The sequence below is a fragment of the Ipomoea nil genome, unplaced genomic scaffold (genome assembly GCF_001879475.1).
Source record: "Ipomoea nil cultivar Tokyo-kokei standard unplaced genomic scaffold, Asagao_1.1 scaffold1074, whole genome shotgun sequence".
Lineage (NCBI taxonomy): Eukaryota > Viridiplantae > Streptophyta > Magnoliopsida > Solanales > Convolvulaceae > Ipomoea > Ipomoea nil.
Genome location: NW_017617502.1, coordinates 1,911,450 through 1,934,951, shown reverse-complemented (window position 1 = coordinate 1,934,951; position 23,502 = coordinate 1,911,450). Strand labels below are relative to the sequence as shown.

At 31.3% G+C, this 23,502-nt stretch overlaps 2 protein-coding genes across 2 annotated transcripts; one reads left to right on the top strand and one right to left on the bottom strand.

Annotated features, from left to right (window-relative positions):
* The first annotated feature begins 7,146 nt into the window (after nucleotides 1-7,146).
* On the top strand, nucleotides 7,147-13,820 carry LOC109182717 (protein CUP-SHAPED COTYLEDON 3-like). Its single transcript, XM_019332880.1, has 3 exons — nucleotides 7,147-7,384; nucleotides 11,718-11,983; nucleotides 13,140-13,820. Exons 1-3 carry the CDS (start codon nucleotides 7,216-7,218, stop codon nucleotides 13,539-13,541), a joined length of 837 nt encoding a protein of 278 aa, XP_019188425.1. The 5' UTR covers nucleotides 7,147-7,215; the 3' UTR covers nucleotides 13,542-13,820.
* Nucleotides 13,821-16,957: 3,137 nt separating this feature from the next.
* On the bottom strand, nucleotides 16,958-22,412 carry LOC109182621 (RING-box protein 1B-like). The gene is made up of 6 exons (XM_019332769.1): nucleotides 22,217-22,412; nucleotides 19,892-19,983; nucleotides 19,737-19,765; nucleotides 18,683-18,801; nucleotides 17,434-17,555; nucleotides 16,958-17,206 (listed from the first exon to the last, which is right to left on the bottom strand). Exons 1-5 carry the CDS (start codon nucleotides 22,410-22,412, stop codon nucleotides 17,440-17,442), a joined length of 552 nt encoding a protein of 183 aa, XP_019188314.1. The 3' UTR covers nucleotides 16,958-17,206; nucleotides 17,434-17,439.
* Nucleotides 22,413-23,502: the final 1,090 nt, after the last annotated feature.

Genomic DNA, 23,502 nt, shown 5'->3' with positions numbered 1-23,502 from the left:
TTTGATAGAATGGTTCGTACAGCTGTGTGGATAATGATTGGGTAAAGCTATGCTAGTACATTGACAAGAAAAATTAAAAGATTTACAATTTTTGCCAGGCTTTCACTTGTAAATGATGATTTGGATTTTTAAAATTAAAAACCTTTTGTAACAAAGCCGCCACAAAAGATTGCAACCATGCACCATCCTGCCAAGGTATGGATAGTCTGATCTTATAAGACTTCACTTAATTCAATCTAAAAAACCTCTGATTTTTCATTTCAACTTCTACATTAAAATGTTTACATTTATTTTAATTATTTTCACATTTAATCTTATGAATGTAGATCCTACATTTGATCCCTAAATATTATTTTTGTCAACTTTAGTATATGACTTTCATCTTTAAACTTTGCTACATTTATAGTCTTTCTAACCAAATCTTCTATAAAAGAAAGTCAAAATGTAACAAATTTTCAGTTCAAAACCATGCATATTGTTACCATCTTAAACATCTCAACACATTTGGAAAGAAAAAAAATTATGATTTTGAACTAAAATTTTGATGCATTTCAGATAGTTTTTACCAAGGTTTGGTATAACTAACCAAATGTGGGAAAAAAAAATGAAAATTTTAACAAATTTGAAAAACATAATACCTAGAGACTAACAATATGTTTGGTTCAATGAATTGAAGCATGTACTCCATCTTAACTAAAAGTCTAAGTCGATTATTTTTTATGGACTCCAAATGACACGTGATACCAAATTGAAGCATGTGCTCCATTCAACTAAAAGCCTAAGCTTATAATTGGATTGCACATTTATGTTTATATATATATTATATGCTCAACACAATGGAATTTAAAAATTCTTTTCCTTAATAATTCTTTCAAATTGTGAATTCTTATATTTGTAACATTGGAGTTTCAATTCTAAAAATTTGAAGAATTAGAATTTCACGAGGTCTATTTGGTATATAAATTCCTGACTATTTGAGAAGAAAGAGTTAACATGTTGTGATTAAATTAACCACCGAATATTCTGGGTATAGTAATAATATTGTAAGGGTCAGATACTGACCTGGATTTCAACCCTCCTTTTCTTTAAAAATAAAAAAATAAAAAAATATTAACCACAGAAACCTTAATTCTCAGTAATTTTTTCATATTAATTAATAATAGAATATAAACTCTACATTTATTTTTTAATAAATTTAAATTTAATTTCTCATAAACTATTTTATATAAATAAAGTAAATAAATGTAAAAAAAAATGAAGGTGAGATGAGATGGTGTGAACCTCTTTCAACTTAATCGGAGGTCTCTAAACCGGCCTGTTTCTAGAAAAAAAAAATTAAGAACCAATCTCAGTTGCACATCTGAAAAAATAAAAATCTAACGGATCTAATGTAATTTGACAAAAGAAATATGGTGACATTCTGATAATTTTCTATAGACAAAAGTGTCAAATAGACTCATCTACTACTGCGGCTCAATTCCCACCACGAACTAAATTAAGTGTCAAATAGGTCCATCTACCAGCTAAATTTGTTGAATTGGCTTTTTTTGCAGGTTGCTAACCGGTTACCTATTCAATTATTAAAAAAAATATAAAATATATATATAACAAAAAAAAAAAAAATCAGCCACCGACTGTCCGGCGTATTTCACAGACAGCCGTGGCTGTCAAACATGAGGTCCAGATCTGGACCTCATGTTTGACAGCCACGGCTGTCTGTGAAATACGCAGCCACCCGCTGTCCGGCACGGACATGCGGTTGAAATTCTTTTTTTTTCTATATATATATATATATATATATATATATATATATATATATATATATATATATATATATATATTAATAATTGAATAGGCAACCTGTTAGCAACCTGCAAAAAAAGCTAATTGAACAAATTTGGCTGGTAGATAGGTCTATTTGACACTTAATTTAATTCGTGGTGGAAATTGAGCACTTCGCAGATGGGTCTATTTGGCACTTCTGCCTTTTCTATAATTTCAAAAGTACAACTTCTAACAGTAAAGAGTACAATTTTTAATACTATACATTGCATTTTTTTAATAAACCCTAAAACCGACACAAAATAAATAAATAAATAAATCATAAATATAAAGTCGTAAACCATAAATACTCAATCCTAAGCAGTAAAAAGTAACTCATAAACCAAACTAAAAATTGAAACACTAAACCAAACAAAATTTTTAAATTGTAAACGCTAAAAGATGTTCTTAAGTACACTGCATTTCAAACTTGCCAAAAATGCACAATATTTTGTTGAAAATACACTTTTAAAATTAAATAAAATTACAAAACTGTCATTGCAAATTTTTCCCTCCAAAATCTAGAATCGTTAAATCTGTCTAGATTGATGACTAAGGTTAGTTCTTAATTTTTTCTTCGGAAACAAGTTCTCATATGATCATTATATATATTTGCGTTCACGTGCGGATCAGTCTTCCCATGCGAGTCGTAAGTACTACATGAATGCACAATAACTACTCCCAAACATGCTTGGAGGACGCACGTGGATGTATGTAGTGCATTCTTTTAGTAATTGCGGTGCACTCATCTAGTAGTTAAGGTGAATTTGCGTAGTAGTCATGGAACTGGAATAGTTGTGGTACATTCGTGTAGTAGTCGCAAAGTTGGAGTAATTGCGATGCATTCGTGTAGTAGTTGCAATACATTCCTTTTGTTCCTATGTTGCCATGGGAAGCCCAGGCCATTTCGCAATATATATATATATATATATATATATATATATATATATATATATATATATATATATATATATAAGCTACAGCTACCTTCACAAAGTCCCGTGACCAATCATTTCTACGCAACTTAGATTCCCTAATGATAGATCTACAAAGTTTAAACAATATAGAATAAATTGTACAATAGGGGCCTTTAATTAGCTAGTGTAATTTATTCATGGCTTAATAATAATTTAGAACTTTGGAAATTTTTTATTGTTGTTATTGTTGTATTAGAATGACTAAACGTACGCTCCAATAAAAACATATGCATGCACCTAAAAATTAAATAAGCAAACTAGTTAGGTATTACATACATATAAAATAATAACCTACATTTAGTGATGTATGTTTTGTTGATGATTTTACAAGGTCCAATTCATCCCTGTAATTTTCATATTTTGAATATGAAAAAGCCAATGTCATGTCATTATTTTTTTTAAAAAATCATATATAAAATGAAAGGCTTTCATTCTTAACACAAGGCAGTCCAATTCACGATCCACACTGTCAAATGTTGAGTTGTTATACCATGGCAAATTATTATGTGGACTCGGATCCACTTTTCAAGGTGGACCCGATTTCAAAAATACACAATTTATATATTTAATGTTTACAATTTACATACTGAATGTTCACAAATTTTATATATTGAAGTTCACAATTTAAATATTGAATGTTCGCAATTTATATATTAAATGTTCACAATTTACATATTGAATGTTCACAATTCAAATTGTGAACATTCAGTATATAAATTGTGTATTTTGACCCGAATCAATATTGCAAGGTGGACCCGGGTCCATGGCATAACTGACCACACCCTGGTCCAAAACAACATATAAATTATGTATTTTTAATATTGGAATTGTGAAATTCTAGAATATAAATTGTATTTCTAAATCAAAACACATATATAATAATTGTAGAAGGCAATTTGTGAATACAATACAGGGTCAATGTTACTGCAGTATTTGAAAGAAATTTGTGAATACAAAACAAGGTAATCAATTACATATATATTAACATTGTGTGTTCGTAGTATACAAATTTGTAAATTTTTAAAAAGTAAATTGTGAATATTTAGTATGTAAATTGTGAACATTTGGACCCAAATGCAGAATAATTTGCGGTCAAATGTTAAGATGGGCCTACTTTTTCTTTTTTATTAAAAATAAATTACTAATCAATTGCACTTTTTCCTTTTTATTAAAAATAATTACTAATCAATTGCTTATTATTATTATTATTATTATTATTATTATTATTATTATTATTATTATTATTATTATTATTATTATTATTATTATTATTATTATTGAAAGTAAGATGAAAATCATGGAATTATAGAAATGTAGAAAAAAAAATATTAAATAAATTGTAGATATGATGATATATGACAGTATGACTCGCTTTTGAAACTGAAATAATATTAATAAATAAATAAATACTTATTTTTAAATCCAAATTTAAATACATTCACACTAAAATAATATTAATAAATACTTATTTTAAAATCCAAATTTAAATACATTCAAACTATTTTTCTGAATACCATTGATTGTGTTACAATGTAGTATCTGTTCATAAAAACGATGAAAATTGATCAAGATATCCCCTTTAGTGAAAACCACAGGCCTAGGAGAGGAATGAGAACTCACCATATATGTCCATCTGTCCATATCTAATGGATCATAAACACTTTTTTAAAATACGACGACATTTTTGTAATTAATTCAAACTTTGAGGTGAAAGTGATTAAGTTGTGCTAAAGCCTAAAAGTGAAAGTAACAATTTCATAGAGTATTGCACTTAAGTGTAATTAAAATGTATTAACAGTGCAAGTAAAATGTGTTACAAGTGCAACAATATAATATACACCAAGTAACAATATTAAGTGCACAAAACGTCAACATTATGTGCACCAACGTGAAAAGGTAAATTACATTTGCTATTAAGTGAAAAATAGTTGCACTTTTAAGTGATTTTACTTGCACTTTTTAAATACAGACTTGCACTGGTTACCTGCACTTTTAACTCATGTTACTTGCACCAAAATTCGAGTTATTTAAAAAAATGTCACAGCATTTTTTTAAAATTACATCTTATCCGGTAAATCAGGATAGATGAACTACTATGAATGGTTCTCATTCCGCTCCTAGGTGCTCATTCTTACTTGAACGTACCCACATATATATATATATATATATATATATATATATATATATATATATATATATATATATATATATATATATATATATATAACGGATCAGGTGAAACAATTACCTTATGTGAAAAATATGGTTTAATTATATCCGTTGATTAAGTCCAAATCAGGGCCCAAATTGAAGATATTTTTTAAATAAAAAAAATTCGGTGGCATTATGGTAATTTTGTTTACATAAGTTAATTTTTTTGTCTTCTGATGCATGTTTTCCCTTTTTGCATAGCACAATTTTATGTCTTCCAGAGCACAATGTATTGTTGTGCTTTCTAGAGCACCCTAATATGCCTTCTAGTGCACATTGCTTTGCCTTACAGAGCACATTGTTGAGGATCCAGAGTACATTGTTGTGCCTTCCTGAGCACATTGTTATTTCTTCCAGAGCACATTGTTGTGTCTTCGAAGTGTATATTGTTTTGTCTTAGTGTGCATATTGTTGGGCCTTCGAGAGCATATTGTTGTGCCTTCCTAAGCACATTGTTGTTTCTTCTAAAGCATATTGTTGTGCTTTCGAATTGTATATTGTTTTGCATTAGTGTGCATATTGTTCAGCCATCCAGTGCACATTGTTTAGCCTTCTAGAGTATAATGTTGTGGCTTGCAGTGCACATTGTTGTCCAGTAGGTGAAGTTGTTAACTGGTGAGTATTCTGTATCTTACATTTTCAATGGCAGCTAAGGGAGGAGATGGGGTGGTAACAGTAGCAGCAAGAAAGGGGAAAGCTGGTGACTGGAAGGGGAAGCAGCAATGGCAGCAACATGGGGCTGGAGGAGGGGAGACAGTTTGGAGATTGGCTGAGGCATTGAAGAGAGCAGGGATGAAGAAGTTGGATGGAAATGATAGATTTAATTTAAACTTTTAAAAATTTAAATTTGGATTTTTGAATTTTTTAAAGTTTTTATTATTTTTGTATGGATAAAACAAAGAAGTTTATTATTAATTGAAACATGAATTCAAAGTCAAGCAGGTCAAATTTGAGGCATAGTCGAGCTCAAAATCGAGCCCGAACTCGAGTTCGAGCTCGAACAATCAAGCTGCTCGAAAATTGCCGAGCTCGAGCTCGAGCTTGAGCAGGACTATCCTTATCGAGCTTGAGCTCGAGCCAACCCAGGCTCGAGCTCGGCTCAGCTCGTTTACACCTCTATTAGTCACCCAGACTTTGCTACCCTCAATTGTACCATCGGCCGAGTAGGGGGCACCGCCTCGCGTCTCTGTCGCCCGAACAGGGGCAAAATCGGGTCCAACTCTCTCCTTGTATACCTTCTCCACTGTTGTACCATTTGTGCATCGCCAAACGCACCCTTAGCTTAGTGCTCATTTTTAATGCTTTGGTACCATGTACTTTATGTCTTGGCACACTTTGGCCCACAAATTTTCTCTCGTTCTTCACTTTATACCTCATCCGTTCAATCTTTGCACTTTGGCCCTTCCCAACTCTACTTCTCAATCTAATTAAGGTCCAAAAACTTGCCCACGGGCTCCAATGTTTCCTTACCCCAATTGACCACTTCCAAATCTCAACTCTTTTATCCAATTGTCCTTGAGCTCAACCCCCATGACTCCATCAATAAAGTTTAGCAAGAAGGAAATGTGATTAATGTTACATTAATACTTTATTTTATTATTCTTGGCATATGTAAAAAATATTTTACTTATGACATTTCCGATGAAGATACGTTAGCAAAATTCCAAAATATTACTAATATATATGTCGAATTTATTTAAAATTTACTATGAAATTGGACATGTCAATTCAAATAAGACTAGGAATTTTATGCAATAAAAGTAAAAAGGAGAGTTTTGGAGGGGAGTATTTGGAGGTTTTGGCCAAAAACTAGGATTTGGATTATCCCCATTATAATATAGTTAAAGTGCATTAAGTTTTCTTTCTCCCCCTTGAAAAAACAAAGTTGCTTGTGACTTTAGATTTTCTTGAAAGTTCCAAGTATGACAATAACGAACTATACATACAAACGCAAGCTACATACTATTGCTATGCTACATGGAATATAATTAATAATTAAAAATTAATATAAAACGCATCATCTTACGTTATCATATTCCATGTGGCAAACAAAGGGCACCCTGTATGGGTGGCTCTCTCTCTCTATATATATCATCCCATCCAGAATTATTCTATCGTACAAATAATTCATGAAAACTACTTTGGTTGGGAGTCGCAACTTTCCTTCTTGTTGAGAAAACCCAGAAAAAAGAAAAAGAAAATCGAAATGGGGTTAAGAGACATCGGAGCCACACTGCCTCCTGGGTTTAGGTTTTACCCTAGTGATGAAGAGCTAATCTGCCATTATCTCTACAACAAAGTTGCTAACCAAAATGTTTCTAAGGGCACTCTTGTCGAAGTCGACCTTCATACCTGCGAGCCATGGCAGCTTCCTGGTACGTACGTCATCCTCCATACCCTTATTTAGCTTCTTCGATCTCCTCCCAAATATTCTGTCGGGTCGAGGTGTGGGGTCTCTATCCGTGAGACAGGTCGGATCTTTGATTAATAAGGTCAACAATCTGACCCATTAATCAAAGACCCGACTCGTTTCACGGATTGAGACCCGTGAAACTGTGTCACACAAATGTTACCCTTAAAATAATTTATTGGTTTTCTCGGTTTGAACCGGTTAGTGTTAAAAAACCTAGACTTGTTTACCTCGGTCCTTTGTTAGCTAAGGTCATAAAGCAGAATTTACTCCATACACATCATCTAATAGTGACAGCAATTTCTCTCGTCACTCGAAATAATAATAAATAAATAAATAAATAAGATAGCGATGGAAGGAAGCGTAGGATGTTTGATTTGAAATTTAATTTAATAATTTTATGGATAAAAGAAAAATATGGGCTTAAAGCTAGGGAGAAAGTTGGAGGAGAATCTTGCTAGAGAGGCTAGTGCAGTACGTGACTTGAAAGAAAAGGATGTTTGTACACATTAATTGATTGAGGTTCAATGGATTTACTTCCAGATGTAGAATTTGGTATAATTTCACAGAATTGGAATTTAGAAAATAAAGTAAGAAAATGAAAATATGTTTTGGGAAATATTTTCTCTTTCATACTTCTTTAGATATAGCCATTTATAGAAAAGTTTCTGTGATAAGGAAATTCAAAAAAAAAAAAAAAAAAAAAAAACTTTTGTACATATATAAATAAATATTAAAAATTTAATATATTTTACTAATCTGTCATGTTTTAAAATTTTTATATAAAAAAAAATAGTTAGCATTTTCTTTATATTCATTTTGATTTTTATTTTTATAAAGTGTGATTCATAACTATGTTTACCTATGGTTATTTTCTTTTGAAAATAAATGCTTCTCTCTTCTCCTAAATATTTATATCATAAGGTTTGGTAAATAGTTGTTAGCTGATTATATTAGTAAAAAAGTGATTGGTAATTAATTGTTAGTTGATAGCTAATTACATGCAAAATAACTTTCTCTAAAAAGTTGATCGAAAAAGCTATTTTGAGTAGCTTTTCAAATTTTAACATTTTGGAGCAATAAGTTGTTACAAAAAACTAATTAATTAAACACTTGTTTAATCAAGTCAAACAGCTAATAGTGATAAAATAAATTAAAATTAACAGATAAATTAACTATTTACCAAACAGGGCCTAAACTCTAAACATTTTCATATTTATTAATTACTTGTGATGTGAATTAGCTGACTCACCACATTTTTTTTTTTTAAAAGTTATATATTAGGGGTGAATATTACAATAGAAATGTTGAAGAGAATCTAGCATGACTCGTTTTTGTTCAAGCTTGTTGGATTATGGTATAACAATGTACAAATTCATATAAATATTTTTTTTTTCATTTTAGATTATTTATTATTAAAAAGTATCCTTAGTTTATATACCAAATGAATTACTAGGTAATTACATTTATTAATATTATTAAATAAAGCATTTACTTGAGAGAATTGATTAATGACAAAAAAATAATTTTAAATTATTTCTTCATATTCCCCTTTTGTTAGTGCTGTTTTAATTTCCTAATTAATTCACTTACAAATTAAGTATTTCTCTAATTTTTTTTTTTTTTTTGAAAACCAAGTATTTCTCTTAAAATTCTTTTAATAGCCAACTTTCACTGAACATGAGAACTCATATCGTAATTCAAAAATGGTTAACAATCATGAAACGTTATGTACAAATCCTTTAAGATAGCACCAGTCCAAGAATATCTTATATATTAGACCAAAATCAATAATTAAGGAAATTCTCACCCAAAAAAAAAAAAAATCACATTCAAAGTCTCCTTTTCTCTGTAGGAACAAATGCACAATTATTCTCATACATTAAGACAAAATCATTATTCTCATAGGAAAAGATGAAATTAAAGAGTGTTAAATTATATATGATCGAAAATCTAAAGGGGTAGCTCAAGTGACAAATAAATTTTTTTGTGGAGATAATTTTAGGAATAACACGAGTTCAATTTCTCTTGGATCAATTCCCATACCTAAGAGAGAACGGAAATTAATAAAATATTTCCTCTAAATACATTAACCCGCCTTTCTTAATATTCTTAGGTCAACTTAATCCTTCTTTCTTTGTTTAATTTCTTAAAAAAAATAATAATAATAATTTATAACTCTCAAATTTCGATATTTTGTTTATAATATAATTTTTAAATATATAAAATTTATTTATTAATACCAATTAAATGATTTGAGTAAAATCTCATTAACTGAAAAAGGAGTAAATTAAATGGTGGGATTTGGATGATAGTATATATGTATAGGTATATTATTTAAATTAAATGAATTGGATTAGTATGTACGTATAGCACAGGCAGCATAGGTGAGGAGAGGACACGTAGGGCATGAAGTGAAGTTGATGGAAATGGACTGCCTGCCCACCATCTCACTTATTCATTATTATCAGATCAGATGAGATGAGATGAGCATTAATTTTAAAAAGCTAAGGTTAAATAAAATAAATGGAGTGTTTGGTAAATAATTGTTTGATGATAGTTGTTAGTTGATTGGGTTAGTGGGTTTAACTAGTTAATAAGATTAGGTGATTGTAGAAAAATGTTTAGTAAATTAGACGTTAACTGATAGCTGATTAAATGCAAAATAACTTTCCTAAAAGCTTATCGAAAAAACTACTTTGAGTAGCTTTTTGAATTTTAGCGTTTTAGAGTAATAAGTTATTACAAAGTCAAACAGCTAATAGTGGTCAAATAAGCTAAAATTGGCTCTAATAATGTTACCAAACAGGTCGAAAATAAAATAAAATAAAATACTACATGTATTCTCATTTTCTACTCTCAACTTTTACTTTTATAAAATCTTGATGTAAACACTTGTATTGGGACTCATATAAAAAAGTAGAGCTCTAAAATAAAAGCTTAGGTTGTGAATTTTGTCTGTTAATTAATAATATATAATCTTAACATACATACAGCAGTAGAATAAATAAGCTTTGGTGTAAAGGAAACATGTGAGTGTATGTAGAGATTCTTCTCTGTACTGATCTGACCACTACCTAAACGACCAAGCTTTCTGCGTCATTTCCTAATAATTTTGTTGGGAGGATTCTCGTACAAGACATTGAGAATGCCTAATAAGCTAAGGTTGCTGATTATATATATATATATATATATATATATATATATATATATATATATATATATATGTCTCTTCCAAACATTTTCTTCTCTTTATTCACACCTCTCTCCTCTCTCCTGTCCAGTCCTCTACTCACATCAAATTCTTGATTACATGTCCTACACAAACACTGTCAATGTGTTGGCACAACAATAATAATAACCAAAATACTTATCATATTTTCCCATCCCTAAATAAGTATATAGTTTTTTTTTTTTTTTATCATGTAACTCACGTTGATTTGATAAAAAGAAAGGAAGGAAAGAGATGGTCACTTTCAAAATCAATGATTAATCGGTAAAATGTAAATATAGTAGGAGCAACTCTAGTTAGTCGGATTGTTAACTTGGTAATTAGAAAGTTATAAGTTTGACTATTAACAATAACAGTCTATTGACCCTCTTAATTTTACTCGATCAGGTTTCTAGGCAACTTAGACTGGTTTTCCTCATTGTAGTCTTTTGACAGATAGATTTACCAGGTAAAATTTACTCAACGCACGCCTTCAAATAATGATTGAAGTTTTTCATCGTCGTCCAAAAAAAAAATAGATGCAGTATATATCTATGAATAAATTAGTGAACTCTTTATATTATGTTATGTGTTCGATTTAGTATAGAGAATATTTATAGATTTAGAGCCCTAATATATGCATTGCTGTAACATTATTGGTCATTTAATTTGTTCGTTAGTTATTATGACAATGATAATAAGTTTATATTTTATTTTTAATTTATTCTGAGTGTGTTCTCTTGGAATCTTAAATTAAAGTTCTTGCTAATATTTGAAATCTGTTTTTTTTTTTTTCTTTTAAGAAAAATTACATTCTTAGTTCACCAATTATATGTGGTACAAATTTAGTTCTTGAATGATATGTGTAATCATTTTTTAACTCTTAAGTTATGGTTGAAGTGTTAATATGTCATTTAATAAAGTGACAAGATTTGATTCTGATTAAATTCGCCACTTTACCCATAACTTATGAGTTAAAAGAGAATAGACATATAATTAAGGAATTAAGTTTGTACAATTAAGTATATACCCAGATGACTGGCAAATTATATTGAAGTCTAACATATTAATGTTTTAATAAATAAAGAGGTGGCAAAGCTGAATTCGAGCGAGTGGTACTTCTTCAGCTTCCGTGATCGGAAATATGCGACGGGTTTTCGTACCAACAGAGCCACCACTTCCGGCTACTGGAAAGCCACCGGCAAAGATCGGACGGTGATTGATCCCACAACTCGAGCAATTGTAGGGATGAGGAAAACTTTAGTGTTTTACAAGAATAGAGCCCCAAATGGCATCAAAACTGGCTGGATCATGCATGAATTTCGCCTCGAAAATCCTCATATTCCCCCCAAGGTATATATATATTCTCTTTTCTTTTTCCTTTTCCCTTTTTTCTTTTCTAATTAAGTTAATGGTTCGCTAATTATTATAAGTTTGAACCGTTCCCCAAACTTAAAAGCCCCTCATGCTAATGTCTTTGGGTTCTGTGATGAGAGATAAATGGTTGTTGGGTGGAAGCGGGTAAAAGGTCAAGTTGAGCATGCAATTGGTGGTTAGGGTCTTAGGGAATTGTTGGGTGGAGACTGGTGAAAGGCCAAGTCGAGCAATTGATGGTTAGGGGATTGTTGGGCGGAGACTGGTGAAAGGCCAAATCGAGCAATGGGTGGTTAGGAGATTGTTGGGCGGAGACGGTGAAAGGCTAAATCGAGCAATTGGTGGTTAGGAAATTGTTGGGCGGAGACGGGTGAAAAGCCAAATCGAGCAATTGGTGGTTAGGGGATTGTTGGGCGGAGACTAGTGAAAGGTAAGTGCAATTATTCGCTAGGAAATTGTTGGGAAGAGGCTGGTGAAAGGCCAAGTCTAGCACTTGGGCAATTGAGCAATTGGTGGCTAGGAGATTGTTGGGAAGAGGCTGGTGAAAGGCCAAGTCCAGTAATTTGTAGCTAGGAGATTGTTGGGCGGAGGCTGAAAAGGGCTAAGTCCAACAATTATTATTGTGTGGACCATATTTTGTCTACTGTAAAATAATGTACATTCAATATAAAAATAATGTATATTCAGTACAAAACTAATGTACATTATATTCAGGGGATGTACATTATTTTTGTTCTGGGTGTACATTATATTGTATAATGTACATTAAGTATAAAATTAATGTACATTTAATATATTAAAAATGTACTTTTTGTTATGGTGACACATAACAATGTGTGGACCATGGTCCACACAATAATTTGCCTAAGTCCAGCGTCCTGTCTTTTAAAAATGTGTTGGTAGTATATAAATAAATAAAGTTGGGCCTTCAATGTGAGCTATATATAGCTTTTAGCAAAGTGGTTGCGTGGAAATGATTCATCAATCCTTACTCAAAGGCCAAAGGTTCAATCCTTGACTTTGAGTATGAAGCTCAGGAAGTGCCTTAAATCTCTAATCAATACACCCTTACGCTTAGACTTTCGACCACTGAGCTATGATTAGGGACTTATTGGTTGGCTAATTATGAATGCAGGAAGACTGGGTACTATGCAGAGTGTTCCACAAATCCAAAATTGAAACCAACAACGAAAACAACATCATGTACGACATGGCAAGTGGCAGCTTGGAGGTTTGTTTGCCGTCCTCCGCCTACCGTCCGGCGGCGCCGCCGTACTCCCACTCTCACAGTCCACCCAACCAAACCCAAAACTCATCAAGCACTGCTAACTTCTTCGCCGCGCCGGCAGACCAACGAGGATTTCCGCAATCGTCGCGCCACAACACCAACAACGTAGCTCCCTCGTCTAACGATTACGAGTTCTTGTTCGACGACATGAATTTCGACGATCATCCAAGCATGCAAGACGGGGGAGTTCATTCCAGCATTGAGGATATGCGGTTTGGTGACGATGAAAACGGCTTGGCTTTCATTTGATGATCCGATTATTTATTTAGGTCATTATGCAGAAAATTAAAAGGGAAAAAAAATACTTGAATTAATTATTTACTGAATTGTGATTATCAATCATGTTGTGTAGTGTTTGGAAATATGGTAAGAATTGTGTTTGATTGCATTTTTTTTTTCTCTTTCAGTGGTAGGGTTATGTTATTCAAATTGAATGGTAGGAATACTGTGTACATAATTGTTTCTATTTTTATTTAGTCTGGATTTGGTGTAAACTGGCAGTCATGATGGTATTCTTTCCTCTATATCTTTGATTTAAATCAACATAAAATTCTTTGTTTGAATTGAAAATAATCTTTTTGTTGGTTTTACGGCCACTAACCGCCCCTGAGTACGGCACCCAGTCGAGTGTAGCCGATTGCCTTCGCTAAGTCATCTAGATGGGCCTTTCGAACGAGTCATTCAGCTCGGCACGAGGCCGCAAGCTACTGGATTCTTCCTATCGTTTGGGTAGCGTGATCAAACCTTGACCGCCAACTTATACTCTGACTGGTATCGTACTCGGCAGTATCCATCATTTTTAATCAATCTTTTCGTTAAAGTATTGTATTTTCGTTAAAAAATATTACTGCTCTTTGAAAATTATAAGTTTTTTTTTGTTAAAAAAACATTACATATTCACTTAAAATATTACATTTCCATTAAAATGTATTACTTTTTCCTTGAAAAGAATTACATATTTTTACTAAAAGGTATATTATTCTTTTATTAAAAAATATTATATTTTCACTAGAAAAAACTCTGAAATATTACATTTTTCTTTAAAACTATTTTATGCTACTTAGAAATTATTATGTTATCACTACAAAAAATCTTTTTCCTTAACAAATATTAGTTTCTTATTGAAAAGTATTGAATTTTCACTTACATGTATTAGTAGTTGATTGAAAATGTTGTACTTTTATTTTAAAATATTATTTTTTTCTTTAAAAAAGTATTACTCCGTATTTGTTTTAAAATAATATCACATTTTTCACTAAAAAGTATTACATTTTTCTTGAAAATTATTACTTTATCCTTGAAAAGTATTACATTTTTTTACTAAAAACTAGTTATAAATACGCTTAATGCATGAATAAAATTTACCAATGAAAAAATAGCAAAAAAATATGGTCAAAATAAATGTTAAATTATAAATGGAATTATAGGATACAACTTTAATAATAAGGGACATTATTATCTTATATGAATTTTCAAAAATATGTTGAATTTTATCCATAATTGAAGTGATATTTTTTATATAGACCACAGTATCTTGTACTACATAAAATTAATTATCTTTATTCATTGAACATTTTTGTTTTCAAAAAATTATGCATAATAGCTATGACAAGAACTTATAAGGATTTATGTTTAATAATCACATAGATGGATCAATAGGCCGGTACAAGTAAAAGGGGAAAAAAACCATTAAATTGACAACCATTCATTAAATTAAATAACATATTGTTAAGAGATTGAGCAATTTTCAAAAGATAAAAGGATAGATGTAAGAGGTACAATGAAGAAAGCACAAGAGTATAATTGATCAATGCAATCTATACTACCAACACATTTTTTATTCCACCTAAGACTTAACAAAATTGACTTTTTTTTTTAGTGTAAACCACGAGGTGGTCCGGGTCTTTCTCTGTCCGTTTAACAAAAATTGACTTTGATTATATTTGTTAGATTATATTTGTTAGATTAGATATTATAGTTGATTTAAAACTTTTCTTTTTTGCTAAAAAGTATTATAATGTCCCAAAAAAATAGTATTACATTTTGCAAATAAAAGAAATATTCCTTTTCCATTCAAAAGTATTACTTTTTCTTTAAACCAACTTGCTTGCTATCCTAAATCAACTTCTAAATTTAATTCCCTCCTTATACTTTCTCAATCATTTTCAATTTAAAAAATTTAAAGCCCTCATCACCAGGTTTCAATTCTGTGACCACCCATTTAGATTGATAATAAAGATGTCATTACACTATATAATTGATGGCGCGTTGTAGTAATTTCTTTAAATAAAAAACTTCTCATTTCTAAATGATATTGGGCCTTTTGCTAGTCGTACCCAAAATGTGTTTGACCATGAGCCTTTTGTGTTCATTAAGGAAAATTATATCATGGACTATAGTTCTACCATGAATCTATGTACATAAAAATATACTATATGTTCATACAAAAAATTTAGATTCATAAGAATGACACTAATTGATCAATGATCACTTAAATATATTAATTTTTACTTTTTTTTGTATAAACAAAATTGTAATTTGTAAAACAAATCGTTAAAAATATAATTTTTCAAAATATCATTCCTAGCTATGTTCCCATATCAAGCAGGTATTTTATAGAATTAATTTCACTTTTGGTCCCACGACTTTTGATGTTCTATCACTTTTGGTGCACAACTTTAAATTTTTTTAATTTTGGTGCCTAACTTTGTTATTTTTATCAATTTTGGTCCTTTTGGCGAATTTGACAGCGAAATGTTGCTGGATTTTATATTGTTAGGCGTAAAATCATCATCCCAAGGCAACATCTTCAATATCTAAACAAAATCATCCTGTAAAATCATATCTATATGTGTTTGATGATGAGAATAATGTGGAAGACGGGCAGAAACCAGACAAATCTATGGGATTTATATTTTCGACCATTGGCAAACTCTTTTTTTCCTCTTAATATGGTTTTTCTTTTGTTTAAATATTGAAGATCTTTCCATGGGATGACGATTTTGCCCCTAAAATATAAAATCCAGAAATATTTTACCGTCAATTTGGCTGGAAGGACCAAAATTGATAAAAATAACAAAGTTAGGCACCAAAATTAAAAAAATTTAAAGTTGTGCACCAAAAGTGATAAAACATCAAAAGTCGTGGGACCAAAAGTGAAATTAATTCTTTTTTATATCATTCTTTTAAAGTTTTATGTAATTTAAGGACTTTCATAATTGAATACGCCTTTACAAACTTTCATTAATTTTTATTAATACGTATTCTTTATATTATAATAAGTTTCTTTCAAAAACTTTGATAATGTATATATGTATCATATGATATAAAAAGTTCTTTCAAAAACTTTCATAATGTATGTGTATCATATGAAATTTTTATGCATTGCAAAATGGTAAACATGCTTTCTGAATATAAATTTTTTATGAATTCCTTTTTGTTATACAAACTCCAAACTCCTTCCTACATTTGTCTACTATATGTATTTCCAAATTCTACTCCCTGACATGACAGACAATGATAAGACATTTTCATCATGTGGGTCTCAAAAAAAATGTCTACATAAAAAATTTGAGAGCGAGAATAAAATTTAGGAGTAGAACTTGAGAGTCCACATAATAATTTCCCACATATTCCCACAATTTTCTTTCTCAGCATCATCAACATTTTAAGCCCTAAAAACATGCTTACATTTCTAGTATCATTCACCATAACCAAGATTTTTGGCCATTAAAGCACATAATTTGTCCAACTTTATAGAATATCTGAAAGAAAACAACATAAAGCCATCCTAACTAATACAATGTTTGATACAACATTAGGCAAAGAAGGAAACAACTCAGGACCAAACTAGAGATGGAAAAAATGTTTAATTCTGAGGTGCTTTTAGTTGAATGGGGGCAATGCTTCCAAACCTGTAAAATGTAGTTAGACCATTAAGCATACATTATTAACTTTCATATACAACATACAAAAGAGTGTAAAATAAGAAGGGCAAGGCTTTTACACTCTGCTCTTTTTTAGCAAAAAGTAATGGTCTTTAAATCCAAAAAAAAAAAAAAAATTTAAAATGGCAAGCACTGAAATTCCTAGATTCAAGTTCTCCACTACAGAAACTTGCCAGAAGTTAAGAACACATTACAGTTTTTCACCCTTTGAATTGCCATTCCCTGCGGCACATGGGGCAGTGTGCCTGAGAAGTCTGTGAATTCACCCACTTCAAGATACAGTGAAGATGAAATGCATGGTTGCAAGCACCCCAAACTGCAAAACAACATTTAAACCACTTAAGTATCATAAATAAGCGCCCGCACGGGCTTAGCTCACTGGTTCAGTAGACAGTATTTGGGAGAAGTATCAAAAGTAGGCTACCCATACAAACTATAAGATTAACATTTTGTCATTCCATCCTTGTAACCAATGTTGAAAAAATCGCTAGGCGCCCTCTAGGCGCCTGGGGACCGCCTAGGGTGCCTAGAGCGTCTAGGCGGGCGCCTAGAACGCCTAGTCGGGCACCTAGAGCGCCTAGGAGGCCGACCGCCTAGGCACGATTTTTGAAACACTACTTGTAACATAAGCACTGAAGGTGATCTTTCAAAAAACACATTAATTGAGATGCCACTGTCACTCTTTATTAACCACTGTCATTCTTTATTAATTATTACTAATCACTTAGTGGACCAAGTGTCATACAGTTGCCAGGAGAGATTTGAATTGAAAGTTTAAACCAAGAGAGTGTTGGTAAAACCCCCAAAATATAATGACTACCACTTGTCAATAAAGGCTATGAGCTTCAAATTGTATAGAAAAGCTAGATCACTCATCTTCAGCAACTATCTTGGAAACTTTATACACCAAAAGCATTAAGCAAATCCTTGCTAATTTAGGAATATCTGAAACGTATCACAAACATATTTATTGAAAAAGTTCGCAAGGTGCAGGGGAAAAGGATGTCACTATTAATCCCACAAGAATTAGAAGTCTGAACTAGACAGTATTGTGATAAACTGCAAAGAAAACTTACTTAAGGGCAATATAATGGTAGATCTAAAGAGTAACCGCTTGGAATCCTAATAGAATTAGAAAATTAATGGCAATACAATGGTAGGTGTAAAAAGAGTAACAACGCTTAACAATTATGGTGGACTCATTAAAGGCATAACAATAAGTATTAGTGTATTACACATTTACACTGCCACATGACCATATAATCCAAATGTGCACACAAGTACACGACAATAATAGCAGACTCAGAGTTACACAGACAAAACATCCTTAAGAAACAAGCACATATAGAACAAAACATCCTTAAAAGAACACCCATATGCATATGATGCAGAAACTTGAAAAGTGAAGAAAAAGTGTCAAATAGAACAGGCTCTAAGGCTTACTTAAAGGGCAATCATCCCCAGGGAGTTTACAGTCAGGACAACAGCCATCAAAGGCCATCCTACAAATTCCACAAGTCTCATCCTGTGCATCCCATGTCCACGAAGCAACAGCATGCCACCTGTAGTTTTTATTGACAAAAACCATAAAATAAGAGAGTATTAAGATCCCCCACAATTTAAATATTAGAAAGTTGAGTAGTATCAAGCTGAGACAAAGGAAATACTCTGTTCGTAGCCGCGCACAGTGCAACCCGCGAAAGAATTGGTCAAGTGAAAACTGATTACAGTATTACACACAGAAAGTTAAGCTGGATAATCAATGACAGAATTGATAGGCCATCTCAAGTATTTCTGGCATACTGAAAATTAGTCCAGCCATACAAACAAAAAACAACAAGAAGAATAAAAATGAAACACAGTTTGTATAATTGTATGCATGTCCAAATCAAACTTCGCTAGTGGTCAAGTCAGAAACTAATAATAAAAGGTTAAGGCCTTGATTGGTAACATAGTTAACTTATCAATCAATTTTGGCTTATTTAACCACTATTAGCTGTTTCACTTGGTTAAACAATCTATATGAGTGTTTGATTAATTAGGTGTAACAACTTATTACTCTAAAATGCTAAAATTTAAAAAGCTGCTCAAAGTAGTTTTTTCGATTGAGAAAGTCATTTTGCATGTAATAAGCTATCAGCTAACTGCTAATTTATCAAACACTTTTCTACAATCAGCTAATGTTATCAACTAGTCAAACACACTAACACAATCAGCTAACAATTACCAGCTAACAGCTATTTACCAAACACCCATTAAGACTTCATGAGTTCAAGAAATTCATACAGAACATCGATGCATTGAAATGGCGGCCAAAGCCTAAACTAGAAAATTACAAATAGCCAAATTGATTTGAGTTTGAAGAATTCGGGAATTTTTTTAATATTACTTTTTGAGTCAATCAAGAAAATTTGGGACAACGAAAAGCATCAATATAGTTCCAGTAGATCATAAATAGCAGCCAAATTATTCAAAATGCATATGACAAGAAGGATACGTATAATCTTGACTTTCATAGTCTCTTCCCTGCAAAATTAGAATTACAGTCACAATTACTCCTATATTCACAGAGACTTGGGACTTATTGTGAATTCGAAATCAGGCAAACCCCCCAATGAGGCAATGAGAAAGAAATGTAATTGATGAAATTAAATTTTGCAGTGTAGACAGACACTTGGGACCTGTTGTGAATTCGAAATCAGGAAAACCCCCTAATGAGAAAGAAATGTAATTGGTGAAATTACCTTTCGCAGTTTAGATAATTGGGAGTAGAAAATTTGAATTCCTGAAGAGTGAAGCTTGAGTATGAATGATTGTGAATTAGGGCTTTTTAAATATCCTATATTTATAGGTGTCGGAAAATTGTTAGTTATTTTTTATTATAATATCATCTTTTAGTCTTTATATTATTGTGATATGATCATTTTTAGTCATTCATTATCAGAATCATTGAAATGTCGTTAAATATAAAGACATTCTTATCTTGTTTATACAAAGTATAAGTTGACCCGTTATATCGTTTACGTTTATTTTTTTAAACAAACTCCATAATTGAAAACAGAGATGTCCTTGTATTTAAGAATATTTAAATTATTTTATTGATAAAATATAAAAAATAATCATGTCACAATAACAGTATGACCAAAAATGAATGTTCTCATAAAAAAAGACTAAAAAGTAAACTGTCATCTATAAATCTATGACTAAAAATGGAATTAACTCTTTTAATAAATATATTAACAAATTTATTAAAAAATAAATTATTTTTATAAAAATAAGTAACAAAAAAATTATTATATTTCTTATATTATAATTGTAAATATATTAAATCTTTTTAGTTGCAATTTAAAAATAAAGGTTTGGATTGATTAAATGATGTATTTTTTTTATTTATTATTGTTAATTTGTTAATTTATTAAAATTAAAAGTTAAAATGTCAGAAATTTTAATTGAGTCCATATGATATGCCCAATAACCTATGGTTTAGATTTTTTTTTTTTTAGTACTACTAACTCTATTACATTGTAGCATTTGTTCATACATACTTTCCTAACCTGTTGAAGCACAAAGAGCCAATAGTGCATCAACTGAGGCTCGATCTCATGGCCTCCCATATGGGAGCGTCACTTTAGAGTTAAAATGCCAAAAATGTTAACCAAATAAAAATGAACTCAATAGCTTAACAGGTAGGGATGTTAACGAACCAAGCATAAACGAACGGAGGTTGTGTGTCTATGTTTGTTAAGAATTTTGGAGTGTTCGTGTTCGTTTGTTAAGATTTTTGAAAATATTGTCCGTGTTCGTTTGTTAAGTGTTCGGTAGTGTTCGTTAACGTTCGTGAACACTTAATAACCAAACACCTGCACATGTTCACGATCACAATTCGTTCGTGAATCAGAAAAAATCTACGTTCACGGACAATAACCAAATTAAACAAACAACACAACTACAAAACTAATACAAATAACTGAATAAGTCCAATTGTAGCATCTAATATGTGTGTGTGTGTCTGTCTGTCTGTCTGAACATTATTAAACGAACACTAAACGAACTTGTTTATGAACATTATTAAACGAACACAAACGAGCTTGGTCACGAGCTCTTAACAAACGAGCCTACAATTGTTCACACTTTGTTTGTTTATGAACCGAGCTTTAAATTTTGTTCATTTATGTTCGTTTACCTTAATAAACAAAACATAAACGAACACGAACACGAGTAATTTACCAAAAGCTCTGTTCGCTAACACCCCTACTAATAGGGTTGGCTTAAAACCAATAAAGCTGGACCAATTGAAATCCCTACATATGATGGAGATATGCTCAAATTACTAAATGTATCAATGTTATCTGAAAGTTATGGATTTGGATAATTTCATTGCATTAAACATTTGGGCTTCCACTTTGACTCCTTAAATCGTGAAATTAATTTTTGTGCTAACGACATATCAATCATTATTGTGTAAATCATAAATAAAAAGTATATTATTAGTGTACATAAAGTACATTATTTTATATACTATCAAATAATATACATTCAATATACAAATAATGTACTTTTAGTATATTAAAAATGTATCTTGTATTTAGAAAAAGTATATTATTTTGTATATTATACATTCAGTACACAAATAATATACTTTTAATATATTATTAATGTACTTTTTTATAGTCAACACATCACTATATGTACCATAATCCACACTAAAATTTGCCTAATCTACAACACCAATAAAAGAATGTTCTCCAAATTGGACTATTGTTTGTGTGACCCATATCTTCACTATCACCCAAAACCCTAGGTCTCTACCTATTTAGGTATCTCACTTTTCATTTTAAGCCATTTCCTGAATTTCATACCTTACTTGTCTATCGCTCTCTCCTCAACGAGAACGTCTCGTCAGCCCACCGCTGGACGTTTATTTGCTTCAAACTCCATCGTCAAATCAATGATCTTCCATCACCGACTCATCACTACTTTCATTTTCCATTGGTAACTCTCTGTCGCTCTGATTTTCCCTCAGAGACTCTTCGTCACTCAGATTTTCCATCAGCAACTCTCCGTCCCACCGATTTTCCATCGGCAACTCTCTGTCGCTTTGATTTTCAATCGTCGAGTCTTTGTTGTGTTGATCTTCCATCAAAGACTCAATGTTGCTTCCATCGTCCACCATCGACTCTCCATTGCTTCAATTTTCTACCGTCGACTCTCCATTGCTTCAAATATCTATTGCCGATTCTCTACTATATCGATCTTTCATCACAGATTCTCTGCTTCTTTGATCTTCCACCGCCGCCGATCTATTGCTTCGATCTTCCATTTCCACTCTTCGTTGCTTTGATCCACCATCACTGACTGTCCACTTTTGTGTTTCAAGCCCACTTTTTACTACTTGTTTGAGCCTTTTATCATTACACCGAAATAATTTAAATCTTTTTGTAGTGTATGTGTTTGTAATAATATAGAGAATAAATATATTGAAAATGTAGAATGAGTAAAAAATATTTCAAATAGGCCTCTCAATTAGTTGCTCTATATCTTTTCTCAAATCTCATTTCTCTTTATCACTAACTACTTGTTTTTTTTTTAAACACTAACTACTTGTTAATTGTATATATAGCTATTATATTTCCCTCAATTTTAGATAGTCTCATCTCTCAACTCTCTTTCTTCTAAATGAAAAATATACTACTTAGAGTATCTTATTTTAAATGACATGCTTACTATTTATTGGTAAAACTAATTTTTTTTTATTTACTTTTTTTTAGTATTTTATAATAAATTTTTTTTGTTTAATAGAACTTTAGTATTATTGTTTCTAAATATGTAAATTTTATATTCTGAAACTAAATTTAATATTATATTATGAATCATTGATTTGTAAATAATTACAATTAAATTTCGTTAATAGAGAAATGAAATGAGACAATATCCATTAGTGTTAGAAGTTCTCGAATGAGAAACTAGGTGATCTCTAAATCTCTTCATGCCATCATCTTCATGTAACATCCTCTGGCTCTCCTTTGCCACCTTCAATGTCCGATTCCACATATATGTCATCGTGAAACTAGTCCATGCCATCATTTTCATGTAACATTTTCTTCAAAGTTAGGCGAAATTGTCGTTGTCTCTGTATACAAGCGCTTCAAAGATCGAAACTTCTTGAAGAGCCTTGTTCCTCCCTTAGACTGCTCTCCCATTTTTTAATAGAGGACCATTGGAGGACTTGTTGTCGCCTGCATGGCCGGACGGTAGGCCTCCGG